Source organism: Sinocyclocheilus rhinocerous, unplaced genomic scaffold (genome assembly GCF_001515625.1).
Source record: "Sinocyclocheilus rhinocerous isolate Xijiao unplaced genomic scaffold, SAMN03320098_v1.1 scaffold522, whole genome shotgun sequence".
Taxonomy (NCBI): Eukaryota; Metazoa; Chordata; class Actinopteri; order Cypriniformes; family Cyprinidae; genus Sinocyclocheilus; species Sinocyclocheilus rhinocerous.
Genome location: NW_015625031.1, coordinates 527,662 through 545,570, shown reverse-complemented (window position 1 = coordinate 545,570; position 17,909 = coordinate 527,662). Strand labels below are relative to the sequence as shown.

At 35.3% G+C, this 17,909-nt stretch overlaps 1 protein-coding gene across 1 annotated transcript in view; it reads left to right on the top strand.

The window, feature by feature from the left end:
* Window positions 1–15,953, top strand: part of LOC107748344 (calcium-activated potassium channel subunit alpha-1-like) — a 99,546-nt gene extending 83,593 nt beyond the window's left edge. The window contains exons 20-27 of the mRNA XM_016563110.1: window positions 3,298–3,421; window positions 4,706–4,930; window positions 5,197–5,389; window positions 6,734–6,847; window positions 11,935–12,065; window positions 13,099–13,293; window positions 14,354–14,472; window positions 15,348–15,953. Coding sequence (XP_016418596.1) covers window positions 3,298–3,421; window positions 4,706–4,930; window positions 5,197–5,389; window positions 6,734–6,847; window positions 11,935–12,065; window positions 13,099–13,293; window positions 14,354–14,472; window positions 15,348–15,579 — 1,333 coding nt within the window. The 3' untranslated portion in view covers window positions 15,580–15,953. The remainder of the gene's footprint in view (window positions 1–3,297; window positions 3,422–4,705; window positions 4,931–5,196; window positions 5,390–6,733; window positions 6,848–11,934; window positions 12,066–13,098; window positions 13,294–14,353; window positions 14,473–15,347) is intronic.
* The last annotated feature ends 1,956 nt before the right edge of the window (window positions 15,954–17,909 follow it).

The following is a 17,909-nucleotide window of genomic DNA, read 5'->3' as shown; positions in this document are numbered from 1 at the left end:
TATATATATATATATATATATAAATATTGTTATAGTCATACAAAAATTTTATATATTTATGTATATTCATTTATATTTAATATATTTATGTATATTAAAAAACCTTCATAATGTAGCATGTCCTGCGGTATTTGTGAATAATATTATCTCATCATATAAATGAAACACATCACAAAAAAATTCACTGATTCATTTTGTGTCCCATTTGTTCTTGCGTGTCATTTAATGTTTTGTTTTTGTGTAGCAAAATACTAGCGGATAAAAACAGCTCAGACTGCTAAACAGAAATATTATCCGAAGTTAGATGTCGTTTGAATCCCATAATATTTAACCATGTTTAAATAACATGAAATTAATTTGTTAGTAGCTTTTTTAGTGTAGCAAGACTGAACTGAAGTACTTTGAATAATGATTACAGTGAAGTCTTTCTACAGAAAATGACTTTTTGTACTATATTATTGATGTTATGAACTGTAGTTTTTGTGTTTGAGCGTCTGTCCGCTGGTGATGTGTGTGTTGTGTTGTGTTGTGTTGTCTCTGTATCACAGAAGCAGCAGGATGAGTGTGTGTGAGGTGTTTAGGGTCGTTTATTTGAGGCGTTTCATTGTCTGCGCGGTTCTGCTGTAGCCTGAGGCTCTATCGCTCGTGGTGTATGTATCGGCTGTGGTTAGCGCCGTCGCCGGACCCCTGTGAATTAATAATGAAGAGCAGACTGAATCAGGCTCTTTAGGAAGCATGTTAGTGTCAGGATCTCTGAGGGAACACCGATGCCTGGAGAACCACAGGGTTCGCTCTCAAGCCCTGGGCTTTTGTGTATATTACACTCACTCATAAGAAACAAAATACTCTCTCATCTAATATTTTCTTTTGCTGCAATTTATAATATATATGTATTGTATGCATAAAATTCTGTACAAAAGTGCACTCACAAAATTATATTCAAGATTATCTACTCAATCTGAGGCCAGTATCTTAGTTATATTATCACAAAACATTATAAATTTTAACAGCTTTTATTAGCTTTATTAGCTTTGTTGTCATTCATTTTATTTGCTTATATATATATATATCTTCAGTAAATTGATCAATTGAAGCCAATAAGATCAATATCCGATTATTATATCTAAATCAGAAAATGTTTTAAAAAATAAATTAATAAATAAAATAAATATATGTTGCAATATATAGTATATGTTGGCCAATATCCTAGTTATATTATCACTATACATTATACATCAGTTTTATTTGCTTTTATTATTATTTTAATTTTTTTAAATTTGCATATTTACAATACAGTAAATGTGAGTGTGTGTTTGTATAATTATAATTATTTTATAATAATTATTTACTATAATATTTTACAATATTTTAATACAATTAGGCCTATTTTATTTTTATTATAATTATTATGATTTTTATTATCATTTTATTTTTAATTTTTTTTGTAAATTGATTGCAGATTTATACATTATCCATTTTAGTTGCTTTATTTTCATATATATATATATATATATATATATATATAGGTATTGTAGCAACAAAATTATTACATAAAATTTCAAAATTTATATAAATTACACTTTGATAAATCTCACTGATCTAAAAAAAACAAAAACACTCCACTTCATTTGGTCTTGATAAATTTGCTCTATGTTTAAACATCATTCCAGGATATTTACACAGTTTACAGAATCTGTGTTTTCCATGATAATCCCGATGATGTCTTAACTTTCAGCTGTATTTGTGAGTGTGAGTGTGTTTGTGTCAGGTCTGATCCGTATGCAGCTACAGGACCCGAATGAGACACACTCAGACTTTCCTGAGCACTACGAGCCGAGCGGTCAGTTATTAATAAGTGCTGGCGAGGACAGTATGAATGTGTTCAGCGCTGACAGATCAAGCCCCTGAGAGGATCGGAGGATTGGATAGAGTGCTGAAACACTAACCGTATAGATTCAGTGAGAGAGATTGATGTGCTGTCAGTGTCCCGTCTGATAAACCTCACCTACAGACAGAAGATCTCATTCATCCGGAGCGGCTGAGACTGAATCTCACCAAAACATGGCCTGCTCACATTTCACTCGGAAATCGGAAATAAGGGAATTATTTAAAGAAGATTAGAATTTTTTTTAGAACCATTAACATTGTTCTGCATTTTATATATAAACAGATGAAACATTTTAAAATGAAAAATTAAATCTGAAAGACAATAAATAGTGGTTGTGTCGTTACCAAGGTAACTGATAATTTTTGTAACAGTTGCTCATAAATAATATTCTATAATGTTCTATTAAATAACTATAATATTATACATTTATTATGTTTTTAAATTGTTAAAATATAATATTATATGTACACACACACACACACTATAATATAATTGTAATTGGGTAACTATTGCAAATGTGTGTTTGGGGGGTAAATTGTCATGTAAATAATGTAATAATGCAAAAAAAAAAAAAAAAGTACTAAAATAATCTTCATTTTCTGTATGAAAAATATGTTTTTAAGTATATTTTTATTTTAACCTATTATTTAACCTATTAATACACATCACAAATAATTGTTATTTATTTATTTAAGTTATATAATACTATAAATGTATTCTTTATAAATATAAAAACATTGTAAATATAAAAATATAATTTATATAAGTTTATATAAATTAATTATGATATAATTGTAATTGGAAAGGTCAACGTGGTCACAAAAAACAATCTTAATTTTCTATATGCGAAGTATATTTTTAAATGTTTTTAATGTCATTTTTAATTTTATTTTAGGGTGAAACGTGGCTCACGAGTCATGCTCTTGACAGATTTTTTTAGATTAACCCTTTAATGCCCAGGTGTGTTAGTGATGTAATGCGGTACAGTAGTGTGTATCTGGCAGTTTCTCTGACAGCGGGCGTCTGGCGAGGTGCGGTGCGCTGCTGACCGTGTGGTTTTGCTGTCATTCTGCGCATTAAATTTGATGGACAGCGAGCCGGAGGAAGTGAGGAGAGCGTCTGCAGCTCTAATGGCCTAATGATTGAAAATGAAGTCATAACAGCAGCTGCGGCTGACGGATGGAAACGCTCTCTGACAGAATGCTGAAACCTTCACCCCTCTAATGGGCCAATCAAACGTCCCTGAGACCCTGAGCTCCTGCTCTCAATCACGTCCTGTAACAGCAGCCCTGCTTCCCAGCATCCAATTCATTCCCTGCAAACGTCTGGGTTATAAAGTCATCGATCTCGCTGTTGTTGGAAGTGAAACGCTCAAGTTTGTCCATGTTTTTGTGGTTTGTTGATTTCAGGCACGACCCGTTGTTGGTCCCTGGACACGATCAAATGGAAACAATGGATGAGAACATAAAGAAATATGATTCGACAGGAATGTTCCACTGGTGTCCATCAAAAGACATAGAGAAGGTCATGCTGGTAAGAGACATTCAGTGCGTTACACAACAGAACTGAGATATTATCGTATTTTACATATAGTATTACAGTAGTTATTATCATTTTGAATTCGTTTTCACTTCATTTATTTTATTTTCCATTTTTATTTTTAATTTTGGTAAATTTGTAAAATGTTTATTATTTTTATTTTAGTTAGTTAGTTTTAGTCATTTTAGTAATTAAACTATTTGAAATAGTAATTTTGTTGTGTTTTTGTCAGTTTTAATATAATTTATTTTATTTTTAATTCTTATTTCAGTTTAAAATTTAGTTTTAGTAATTTTAGTACTTAAACCAAACAAAAATCAGAAATGTTGCCTTTTCAACTAACTGAAATATTTAAAGTACAACTAAAAGTAGTTTTAGTGATTTTGATGTCTTGTTTGTCTTTTTGCATCAAATTTAGTTTGTTGTTTAAAATTTCTGTTTTAGTTTAATTATTTTTAGTTTTTCTCATTTTAGTACTTTAACTTAAACAAAAATGTAAAATGTTGCCTTGGCAATTAACTAAAATATACTATATATTCAGTTAGACTTTCAAATAAAAGTAGTTTTTTGTCAGTTTTATTACTTTAAAATGTTTATTTAGTTTTTTTATGTCAGTTTTAGTTTCATTATTTTTACTTGTATTTTTAGTCTTTGTAGTACTCAAAATATTGATTTGATAACTGAAATATTTATTTAAAGTATAACCGAAAGTAGTCGCAGTAAATTTGTTTTGTGTTTTTGTCAGTTTTTTTATATATCTATTTCATTTTTTTTCTTTTTATTTCCTTTTTAGATTAGATAATTTAATTCCTCAACTTAATCAAAACGAAAATGTAAAATATTTCCTCGCAACTAACTGAAATATTTACTTAGTATAACTGAAAGTAGTTTTAATAGTTTTGTTTTATTACTTATTTTAAATTTTTAAAATGTATCGTTAGTTTTTATTTTATTTTTCTGTTTTTGTTAGGTTATTTTCAGTTTTAGTAATTCAACTTAAAATAACATAAATATAAATAAATATTTATATATAAATTGGACAAATTGCGTAGAATTTGTCAATTTATAAATTACATAAAATTTCAAATTCTATATAAATAATGAAACTGAAAGTTTGTAACATTTTATTTCAGTTAACTTTTATTTTATTTCAAATAATGTAAATGTTTTTTAATAGTTGTAGTTCACAGTAATAACAGTGTCAGACTAGTGTTTGTGACTAGCTTGAGGGTCAGTAAAGGTCAGTCAGTGATTTATTGGTCTGTATTTCTCTCTCAGACTCGCAGCGAGGCGGCGATGACGGTTTTGAGCGGTCACGTGGTGGTTTGTATATTCGGCGATGTGAAGTCGGCTCTGATCGGTCTGCGTAACCTGGTGATGCCTCTGAGAGCCAGTAACTTCCACTATCACGAGCTGAAGCCCATCGTGTTCGTGGGCTCTCTGGAGTATCTCAAGAGAGAGTGGGAGACGCTACACAACTTCCCCAAAGTCTCCATCTTACCCGTGAGCGGACGGCAGTCTCTGTTTAACCCGTGATGCACTCTAAAAAAATCTGTAAAGATAGGGCACAATATACTGTATATATTATATACTGTTTTTACAGGTGTTCTACCAGTGTTTTAAATTTTACACTTCATTGCATTGTGTTTTAGAGTTAACAGAAATGTCCGTAAAATTAGTGGATAATAAAAGCTGTGTAATTTTCCGGATGTATTTTTTTACAGTGTGGCGTTTCAGCGTCACGTTTCTGACGTGTGTCTCCTGTTTAGGGGACTCCACTGAGTCGGGCCGATCTGAGAGCCGTCAACATCAACTTGTGTGACATGTGCGTCATCCTTTCGGCCAATCAGAACAACATCGACGACGCCTCTCTGCAGGATAAGGAGTGTATTCTGGCCTCTCTCAACATCAAGTCCATGCAGTTTGATGACAGTATTGGACTCCTGCAGGCCAACTCTCAAGGTAGAGACGGGACAGGAACCGTCCTCAGCTCAGATTTTTGATTTTGTTAACATACATAAATGCCAAAATATTAAAGGGGTCCTATTATGCTCTTTTACAAAGTGCTGAGCTGTGATTGGTTAGCTGGGCCAGTGTGTGTTGTGATTGAGCTTTGTAACTTCGCAGATCTTTTTTATGCTCAAACAGCAACATTACAGACTAACTAAAGTTGAAAAAGTGAAAAAGCAAAATAGGACCCCTTTAAGCATCACGGGTGAATATTTAATGAGTAATGCACTATTTTGTAGAGAAGGTTCAAAATGACATTTTCACCTATGATTCGGAGCCAAATTACAGGACGGTAAAAATTACTTTATAAAGTTGGCAGTATATGATTATTTTATGATTACACAGAGATTGGTAGGCCTATTAGTTAAATCTGTTGACTTTATCCATCTTTGTTGCATTATATGCCAATAGTGACCATTCAAAAATGGGGAAATGGCACTTCTTGTGTTTTTTTTTTTTCCTGAAGTTGGCAGGACTGTAACTCAAAAAGCATTAAAGTTACATTAATATCCTGTTAGATTTTAGATCGTCATCTTTATCTTTTCTTTTGGTATCTTAATTTTTAAGGCCCGGTGTGGTTCATTTCCAGAGATATTGGGATTGTAATGTGGCTCCTTGAGTAAATTGTTTTAGTTATATGGCACTCAGACATCTATGTTCTATACATTTGTTTTGATAGAGGGAAAGAGGATACATTTATAGTTTCAAAATTATTTGTACTTCAGACATTCCACTTTAAATTCAGTAAGTATCAGCTGTATACAAAGTCAACAACATTTGGTTTTTGACTGCTAAAAATAAGATACGAAAAGGAAAGTTTGTTAAGACCCAAAATCTAAAAGGATATTAAGATATCTTTAATGCTTCGTGAGCTACATGCATGCAAACCTTAGAGACAAAACTTGAAATGTGCTTTTTTCCCATTTTTGAATGGTCACCATTGGCATATAATGCAACAAAGATTGCTTAACTCAACAGATTTTACTAATAGTGCTACTAATCTCTGTGTGAAAATAACATAATGATGCTCCCATCTTTCTGAAGTCATTTTTACACCCCTGTAATTTGGCTCCAAATCTCAGGTGAAAATTTCATTTTGACGCCCCTCTACAAAATAGTGGATTACTCATTAAATATGCATCCATGACATTTAATATTTTGGCTTTCATCACTATTTATGTTTGCCTTTCTTTAGGAAAAATATTAACAAAATCAAAAATTTGAGCTGGGGAAGTTTCTGAAATTTGGTTGATTTAACATGGAACTGTATTTATGTATTTTTGTGCTCTGCTCCAGGTTTCACTCCTCCTGGCATGGATCGCTCATCTCCGGAGAACAGTCCCGTACACGGATTGGTGCGACAGGCGTCCATAACCACTGGAGCAAACATTCACATCATCACAGAGCTCGGTGAGAATCACTCACTTTTAAGCCCAAACTAATACATTTATTCATCAAGGATGCATTCAATTGATTAAAAGGGACAGTAAAGATTTGTCACCTGTGTTGGCAAAATGAGTCACAATGAGCAAATGTTCAAAAATGAGTTATTTTTTGTATTTGAATTGTATTCGTTTTTTTAAATTGTGTGTATAGTTTTTTATAAATTTTTATTTAACACTTTAAATATTTTATTTAACTTAAAGCTGCAGTCCGTAACTTTTGGCGCTCTAGCGCGGCACCTACCCAAACCAGTCTAAATAGTCCGAATATAAACACTTATTATAGGTGTACCGTAGTGATTCAGGACAAGCCAAAAACACGGTTTGGAAAATGTATTCATGGTGTACTCGCTTATTATATACATTTTGTACATTTTGAACACAAAAAAGTTACGGACTGCAGCTTTAATTTAAATATTACATATAAAATATATTTAAATATAAATAATAATTAAACTAAATGTATTTAAAACAATGAGAACTATTGCCTTGGCAACTAGCAGAAATAAGTTTGAGGTTTAATTTAATTTAATTAGATTTTAAGTCAAATCTTTCATTACTTGAAATAAATTATGTTTTTAGCTTTAGTTAACTATAGTAACCCTGACATTAATTAATAAAAAATACAGCTGTTCATAGTTAGTTCATGTTAGCTCAGGCCAATTAAATAATATTAGCACATACCTTTGATTTTAATAATTATTATTAGTAAACGTTGAAATAAACATTAACGAAGATGAATAAATGCTTTAAAATATTGTATTGATAGTTTAACTATGAAGTTTACTAATGTTAACAAATGGAACCTTATTGTAAAAAATCCTACTGACCCCAAAGCATTTGAGTGTGAACGGCTGTTTTAACTACTGTTTTAGCTAGTTTCTAGGTTTATGGTTGCAACTAAATGGTTGGTTTTGGTAACTGGTTGTTTTATGCTGCTAGCTAAAACAGACAAGTTGCTGCCCCTGGTTTCTCTGAGCCAGGACAAGAGCAGCGGGAACAACATCCCAATGATAACTGAGCTGGGTAAGAACGGCTGGCGTTCCTGTCACTCTGTGGAGGTTTCTGCTGTTCTTCTGTTCCTCTCTGGTGTTTTTCGCTGTTGGCATGAGCATTTCTGCAGCATGCTGTGAATCCTGTGTGTTTCTGTGTGGCGAGACGCGCTGCTGATTCCTGTCAAACCGATCGAATCTGTCGTCTGTTCAGAGATGATCTGTCACTCCGTTACGTGTTTCTGAGTGTCTCTGACAGGAAACTCAAAGGCTCAGGGTCAGAAATGAACTTCCTGCTGCTTCTGACAATTAATCGACAGCATTTCTGTCCATAAATGATTTTTTTCTGACCATGAACCAGCATTTTTGGCAATGTTTGATTTATTAATATTTTCAATTAGTTTTTATTTTTTCTATTTTCTATTTTAATTTTAGTAAATTTGTTGTTTGTTTGGCCAATGTTTTAAAATTAAGTCTAAAAATAAAAACATTCAAATATTGATAAAAACTATAATAGTTTTAAATAAATTATTTTTACTGACCACTGCATTTTACATCATTTTTATTTGTTAATGTTAAAGGGTTAGTTCACCCAAAAATGAAAATTAGCCCATAAATTACTCACCCTCAAGTTATCCTAGGTGTATATGACTTTCTTCTTTCAGACGAATCCAGTCGGAGTTATATTATTAATTGTCTTTGATCTTTTAAACTGTTTAATGCCACTCAGCGGGTGTTGCATGCATCAGTCCAAAAGAAGTGAAATAAAAAGCGCCCATCCATAATAAAAAGTGTCTCACACGACTCCGGGGGGTGAACAAAGGCCTCCTGTAGCAAATTGATGCGTTTTTGTAAGAAAAAAAATCCATATTCAAAACGTAATAATCACTTTAATGTAGCTTGCGCCAACAGTTGTACACGGAAGCAGCTCCGGGCGGATGACGTAAGATGTGAACTATAATTGTGAACTATAAAGGTGAACTAAACCTTTAAGAATTAGTTTTTATTTTATATTTAAATTGTAATTTTTTGTAATATATATGTCTTTGTCATATATATATTATTGATCTTATTGTTCTTTCCATTTGACTATAAATACATTTCTTACCAGCAATGTAAGTTTTATTTTATTTACTTGCCAAAGTTTATGCATTTTCATGAAAATGCTTGTCATGAAAATAATTTCATAATTTAAAAAAAAATCTTAAATGGTCCACCTTTATGCAAAATATGAATTTTTTAATGTATTTTTTATTTTGTATTTTTTTAATTGGTTGTAATTTTTTATATTTTCTGTTTTCATTTTAATTTTTGTTAAAGTTTTAGTAATTTTGTTGTGCTTTTTTGTCATTTTTATTATTATTACTATTATTTTTTTAATGTCTATATAGTTTTTATACATTTTTATTTCAGTTAGTTATTTCTGTACATCAAGTTAAGCTAAATGAAAATGAGAAATATCTCGCCAGAGAGCCCAATCACCTTCGAGTGTTAACAAAACAAGCCAATGAATGTTACTACACACCTATTCATTGCACATGGCTCCCCAGCCTATGGCAGAGGCATCTGTTGAGACAACAACATGCCTGAACACATGCACTAGGGGAACTCCCGCCCGAAGAAAGGCAAGGTCCCACCACGGGCTGAAAGTCTGGCGGCAGGACGGGGTGACTGAGACCTGGTGATGCAATGCCCATCTCAGGACTCGGTCGTGAAGCCAACGCTGAAGCGGTCTCATATGAAGCAATCCGAGCGGCGTGCCCGCGGCAGCGGATGCCATGTGCCCCAGGAGCCTCTGAAACTGTTTCAGTGGGACCGCCCTCCTGCTCTGAAAGGACTCCAGGCAGTTCAGCATCGACTGGGCACGCTCTACTGAGAGATGTGCTGTTAGATTGACCGAATCCAAGCCAGTCGTCAAGGTAGTTGAGAATGCGAATGCCTCTTTCCCTCAATGGAACAAGGGCTGCCTCCACGACTCTGGTGAAGATGCGAGGCGACAGGGACAGCCCGAAGGGGAGGACCTTGTACTGATATGCTCGCCCCTCGAACGCGAAGCGGAGAAATGGCCTGTGTCGAGGGAGGATCGAGACATGAAAGTACGCGTCCTTCAGGTCGATCGCTGCGAACCAATCGTGTGGACGAACTCGTTGAAAATGCGTTTCTGCATCAACATCCTGAACGGGAGCGTGTGGAGGGCTCGGTTCAGAACACGCATGTCCAGGATTGGCCGTAACCCACCGAGGTGACGTGGTGTTGACAGCAGCAAGCTGCCGGGGCAGGATGTGCTTAATTGCCTCCATATGCTTCTGTGCGGCGGAGAACTGCTGGGCGAAGCTCTCCGTGCGTCGCTGAAGAGGCCAGCCTAGGAGATCGGGGAGTCCAGGAAGTGGTGTTTGTCGGACTCCCTCATATCTAACAGGTTCAGCCAAAGATGGCATTCCTGGACCACCAAGGTGGACATCGTCTGACCCAGGGACCGCGCTGTGACTTTCGTCGCCCGTAGGGCGAGGTCCGTCGCAGTGCGCAGCCTGTGACTTTCGTCGACCAGAGGGCGAGGTCCGTCGCTGTGCGCAGTTCCTGCATTACCCCAAGGTCAGAACTGCCCTCGTGCAGCTGCTTCAACGCCTTGGCCTGGTAGACTTGCAGGAGGGCCATGGTGTGCAGGGCGGAGGCGGCCTGTCCAGCAGCTCTGTAAGCCTTGGCCGTTAGAGAAGACGAGAACTTACAAGCTCTGGACGGGAGGCGTGGATTACCCCGCCAGGCAGTAGCGCTCTGCGGGCAAAGCTGCATCACAATAGCGCGCTCGACTGGGGGAATCTCCACATACCCCTTAGCCACCCCGCCGTTTAGGGTAGTGAGGACGGAAAAAGATGCCCTCCAAGACCTAGTAACCTCTTCATGCACCTCCGGGAAGAATGGAACCAGAGGTGGACGCCGAGGATCGGCGTGCTAGGCCCCGCCTCCGGGGGCTCAGCAGCCTCATCACGGAACACCACGGGGTGCGATGTGCTGGAGGTGTGAGGGGCCCGCGGAGATGCACTTGGCGGGGAAGCTCTCACTCTAATCCTCAGATCGCCTTGACCATACGGCGAAGTAGTCCTCCGCTGCTGTGAGACAGAGGAACTAGAACAGGGCATAGCAAGGGGGACTCCCCCTCGTTTCATGAAGAGGAGTCTCGATTGCAACATCGAGATGGTCATGTTCCCACAATGAGAACATGAATCATCTACGATCGTGACCATCAGTCGGAGCCAGGAAGCGACCGCATCCAGAAACACACGAGTGGAAGGCCATCTTTAAAAAGACGCCGCGTCACTCGTGGAGCTCTTTTAGAACTTGCTCTTTTAGATTTAAGTGCTGAAGAGCCCACTTAAATCTAAGTGGTCACCGCGTGACCGCAGTTTGATGAGCTGCAGCACGCCGTCCAAATCGGAAAAAAAAAGCAGCAGCACTAGTCCAGCAAACCTCTGCTGACGCACCGTAAAACCAACAATCGCGGAACTGTTGTTCTGTAACACTCTCTTCAGTGACTGCTCAAGCAGAAAGGCTCGGCTCCTCAGCGAAAAGCTGAATGTGCGACTGCACGCACTCTCCTTATATACTCGCGCTGCGGGGTGGGGTGCGTGATGCAAAGCTCGCACGCCAACATTCATTGGCTTGTTTTGTCTGGCAAGATCCCAATTCGTCAGTCACTGCCGACGTAACATCGAACGTGACTGAAAGGGAACTGTAATAACCTTTCTTTTGTCATGTTTTATCAGACTGACTCATAATACATATCATCACATCATGTTTCTGCTTAAAGGTCTGAAGAAAATCTTCATCTAGATAATCTTTGAAGTTCTTGTTAAACTTCTTATTAAATTTATCGGCTGCTGCACTGGCAAGTTGCACCAGTTCATTTACTTGCCAAATTCTTGCATTGGGTGCTGAAAAGCTGAAAAAAAGAGTTAATTTTTGACCCTGTGTTGTCCTGTTATTTTCTGTGAAAATTTTTAATAAGACTCATTTAATGAAATACATTCCTAACAGTCCGTGTGTGTGTGTGTGTGTGTGTCTGCAGTGAACGACTCAAACGTCCAGTTTCTGGACCAGGATGATGACGACGATCCCGACACGGAGCTGTACCTCACGCAGCCGTTCGCCTGTGGGACAGCGTTCGCTGTCAGCGTGCTGGATTCATTAATGAGTGCCGTAAGTAAACGCAAACACAGCGGCGTCAGGCCTCGCGCATTGCTCCGCATCTGTAATGTACGGTGGCTCTGCAACTTAAGAAAACACATGCAAAGCACCAGCAAATTAAGAAAACATCTTCATCAGTTTGACAGCACATGTGCTGCAAATGCTCACAACACAAACAAATAAAGAAATGCACAAGTAGCACAGACCACAACAAAATTTCCCCAACAAAACGAAAATTAACCATGTTTTTTTTGGGGGGCATATTGATTACCATTTGTATAACCACAGTTGTACAAATACCATGGTTAAACTATGGTTTGTGTAGTTAATCCATGGTTAATTTGTACATGGTTTAACTATAGTAACCATTTTTTGTTTTTATTTAGTTTTTATATAATAAATGTAGGTAACACTATATTTTAAGGTGTCCTTGTTACACATATTACATGTACTTACTATTATAATAAAAATTAGTTATGCATAATTACATGCAAGATACCCTAACCATATAGTAAGTACATGTAGTTAATTAATATTACTCAGTACTTATATGTATAACTATGCTGTAACAAGGACACCTTAAAATAAAGTGTAACCTAAATGTATTTATCAATTAATTAATTTTAATTGTAAAATCATTATGTATGGTTGAGGGAAAGTTGTAAAAGTAAATTAGCCAGCTTACATAACCTTTCACAGTTACAGTAACTGTATTTCGTCAGCTTATTTAGGCTAATAATATAAATTAAAAAAAAACTATAAGGAAGGATGTTAAAATAAACAAAAATCTGACCTTTGAGAGCAAACATTGATAAATATGTCCCAGCCATGTTCGTCACTTCCATAACCATTTCCGAGGTGGTCTTTGCCTGTTTGTAGCGAGTTTCTGTTTTTGCAGCGCGCTTCTTTATTTGGATGTGTTGTGAGTATTTGCAGTGTGTGTGTTGTCAAATTTTCGTAATTTGCATGTGTTTTTTTATTTGCAGCGTGTTGAGCTCTCTCAGCCACAGTAGTAACGCTCCTCTCCCTCTGTCTCTTGTCTCAGACGTACTTCAATGATAACATTCTGACTCTGATCCGGACGCTGGTGACCGGCGGAGCCACGCCGGAGCTGGAGGGTCTGCTGGCGGAGGAGAACGCGCTGCGTGGAGGATACAGCACACCGCAAACACTGGCCAACAGAGACCGCTGCCGCGTCGCACAGCTGGCGCTTTACGACGGGCCCTTCGCTGATCTGGGGGTGAGACTGACATCTCTTACTTCTTCATTTGGTTCATGTTTAACCCTCAGGTGCTGCTTGTATGGAGGTCAAAAATGACCAATTTTTTTTTTATTTCAATTAAATGTACAATATGTTATTTAGATAATGTTTTTTATTTAACATTTTGTATATTTAGAGGAATTTATGGTACTAAATTATATTTATAGAATAGTTATGATCCATTTATTATACATATTAACCACTTTTTGAGCATAGACCTGAAAATGAATATTTACATTTTATTACAAAATACATTTCCCAAAACATGTTTTACTGTAAAAATTTGTGAAAATCAAAGCCATAAATCTAAAGAAGTTGTGTTCCAAATTTGAGGTTGATATTGAAAAAAGAGCTTTCAGTAAGTTTTTATTTATTTATTTGTTTGTTTGGGTGCAGTACCAAACATTTCCACTAGATGAAATTTGCTTTCCATTTTTGTTGTTGTTCTTTTTTTGTGTTCTCATAGCAAGTGGCAAAAACCTTAACCCACCATTAACCCTCTAGTGCTCTTTGGCCATTTTTGACTGAAGGAATTTACAGTTTTTTTTTTTTTACTTCTTCTGAATGGTACGGAACTTGGTAAAGGTTTTGGCACATTTGCTATGTGAACACACACAAAAATCATCAATATGATTTGAAAAGGTTAAGTGGTCCTGAAAAAAAAAACTGTCACACTTGTACTCCTCACAGTCAAAAAATACCGCATTGGGAATGAATGGGAAACAAATTTCATCTCGTGGAAATGTTTGGTACTGCACACAAACTTAAAATCTTACTGAAAGCTCTTTGTTTTTTGTGATATCAACCTCAAATTTGGAACACAGCTTGTTTAGATTTATGGCTTTGAATTTTTTGCAGTTTTATAGTAACACATGTTTTGGAAAATATATGTTTTATGTAAAATTGTAAAAAATATAAAACAGGACTTTCTGGATGTTTGGAGGCCTGAGAGTCAAATACTAAAATTGTTTGAATCTATTTTTTTTAAAAATATATTTAAATCTGTATCACCATATAATGTTTATGCTTGTGTTTTCAGGATGGAGGCTGTTATGGTGATTTATTCTGTAAAGCATTGAAGACGTACAACATGTTGTGTTTTGGAATCTACCGATTAAGAGACGCACATCTGGGAGCACCCAGCCAGTGCACCAAACGGTGAGAGAACCAGCTTTACTATGTGGTCGGTCGGTAATATTTTGAATGTTTTTGAAAGAAGTCTCTTCTGCTCACCAAGGCTGCATTTAGTTGATCAAAAATACAGTGAAAACAGTAAAATTGTAAAATATTACTATAATCTAAAACAGCTGTTTTCTATGTGAATATGTTCTAAAATGTAATTTATTTCTGAGATCAAAGCTGTATTTCCAGCATCATTACTCCAGTCTTCAGTGTCACATGATCTTTCAGAAATCATTCTAATATGCTGATTTGCTGCTCAAGAAACATTTCTGACTATCATCAGTGTAGTGTTGTGCTGATGAATATTTAAAGTTCAAAAGAGTAGCATTAATTTGAAATATAATTTTTAAAATGATGTAAAACGAACATTTCATGCATTTTTGTAATAGAGGAAAATCTTTATAATTCAATAAGTTGTAGATACATAAAACAAATTAACAATACATACTGAAAATATGTTGAGAAATGCACCAAATATAACATTTAGACAATTTAACCATTTAGATTCACAACTCAAATGATGTAAAACAAACATTTCATGGATTTTTGGAATAAAGAAAAAATCGGTATAATTCAGTAAATTACAAAAGATCAAATAAATGAACAATACATACAAGAAATACACAAAATACAAAACAAATGCACCAAATATAAAGAACATGGTGGATCACGTCGTACCTAACAACGCCCCTTAGCTGTTATAAATTCACTGTAAACCACGGCTTCACGGGGCTTATTGCTTTAATCAATTCAACGCATCCTTGCAAAGCTATAGTTATTGAGCTTTGCTTTAGTAGGTTGTTTGTAACTTTTTTGTTACATGTCAAATTAAACTGTTTCTCTCGTGACAGATACGTGATCACGAATCCTCCGTACGACTTCGAGCTGGTGCCTACAGATCTGATCTTCTGCCTGATGCAATTTGACCACAACGCCGGCCAGACGCGCACTAACCTGTCCACTCACTCCACCTACTGCCCCAGCAAGAAGAGCCAATCCGCCCACTCCGTCCCCTCATCTGCCCGGCCGGGCCGCAGCCGGAGCCGCGACCTGCGCGACAAACAGAAGTACGTTCCTCTGTAAGCGTCAGTGCGGACTCTTATCACAAACACGAATCCCGGACTGTATGTTTTTACACGTATCAAATGTTTACTTCGCACATCATCTTTCGCATACTAGAAGTTGCATCTGTATAAAGCACCGGCCAGCGTTAATGAATAATGAATCAGTTTGACCATTTTGCACTTTAACTGCACTTTAATCCTACAGTTTGATAACAGCGACTTGACAAACGCTCGTGTGCTTCTACATCCTGGTATTCCTCGTATAACACGGCTGCTGTCTCATGTTACCCACATACAGTGGCTCCAAACGTCTGACGGCTTGCATTTTTAGTTCATAAAAAATTACATTCAATTATTCAGTCAGTACAGTTAAATTTAAGTATTTAAATGTAAATATTAAACTAATAAAATAAAAAATTTTTGCAATTTATTTATTTTTTATTACAGAAAATGATTTTTTTGGAAATGAATTTTTTGCAACAGTTTCAGAACTCAAATAATGTAAAACAAACATTTTGTGGATTTTAGGAATAAAGAAAATTTAATCCACTGCAGATACATAAAATAAATGAACAATACGTACTCAAAATATGCTGACAAATACACCACGTATAAAGGACATGATGAATACATATTTGAATTGATATTTTGCATTTTTAGTTATTAAAAAGTCAATAAAAACATTAAATAGTAAATAAATAATATTAATAAATATTACATTATCTGATCATATAAATTGCAGTTAAAATTTAAATTAACTTGAATTTATTTTTAATGATGTAAGACAAACATTTAATTGATTTTAGGAATAGAGAAAAATCTGCACAATTCAATCCATTATAAAACATAAAATAAATGAACAATGCATACTAGAAATTTACAAAATATGCCATAAAATTAATCAAATATAAAGGTCACAATGGGTAAAGTGTACATATTTTAATTGATGTTTTACATTTTCAGCTACTAAAAAATACACAAGTCAATAGAGATATTAAATAATAAATTAATGCTAATCATAAATTGCAGTGAAAATTTAAATAAACTTTAAAATACAAATTTTGTAATTTGTGATGTATTTTTGAACAATTTAGATTATTTTGTAGATTTTTCAACAGAAAAAAAAAACTGTAAAATTTTAATCAGTTGCAGATCCATAAAATAAATAAACAATACTATACAAAATACAAAACAAATGCACCAAATACGTATAAAGTTCATGATGAATAAAACTGCATATATTTTAATTGAACAAAATCAATATTAGGTCAGTGTCACAAAACATTTTGATTAGTGACAGAGAAATAGTGCAGAATCTGAAATATTACTTGAGAGTGTTTTCTCAGACATTTGGACCCACTGTACTTACACATCAATATATATGTGCTCATAAAGAATGTTAGTATTTTCCAAATGTTTTTATTTTCCATTCACTGCCTTCTTGAGACGACAGATGACAGAATGAGAGTTTAATCACACCAGCCTTGACAGAAACGCATAGCAAACGCATCAAGACGTACGCTACTGGACGACTGCGAAACAAAGGCTAAACGTCCGCGTGATTCTGACCGGGTTTATGGTCAGGTTAGTGGCAGGTTCATCGTGATTTAGAAACCCATCTGAAATGAAGCGAATGGAAACGCTGATTTTCTGACGTTGAAGCATTATTCCTCAAGCTGGTCTAATGCGTTTTCCTGCAGCCGTCGCTCCACGCTTCTGTGCTGAGACTCATTTGACAAATGTTTTATCTTCCATTCAAAATCTTTTCCATATTTCTAAGGCTGTTAAACTCTTTTGGACTGAACGCGTGCTGTTTGGTTGGTTGGTATAACTCACGTAATATATGAAAGTGTTGCGATGCTGCAAGAATAAAGTTGTTTGATGAGTATATGTAAAGAAGCAAGCGGGACGTTTGTTTGCTTTTTATGTTTAATTCACGTTTATTGCTATAGTAAGACGCTCACACCAAAGTGATTCTCTCAATATCACGTGTAAGAGATTTTTCTTATATGATTATAATGAACTAGTGTATGCGATATCTTAAACATAATAAAAGTATTTTTTTCTGTATTGATGATGTGACGTCTTTGCTTTTGAAACACTTAAAGCAGCTGATTTTGCTCAGGACCTCATTTTCATTGATATTAATTTTATTATTTAAAAAATAATGTTTGTGCTTTTCATGTATATTTTTTATTGTATTACTTTTTATTTTAGAATTTTAAAATTACATTTTGATTTTAATAATTTAATGCAATTATAGTCATTTTATTATTTAATCATTTTATATACTGTAAATTGATAACTATTTTAAACCTAAAGTACAAATACACTTGTAAATACTTGTGT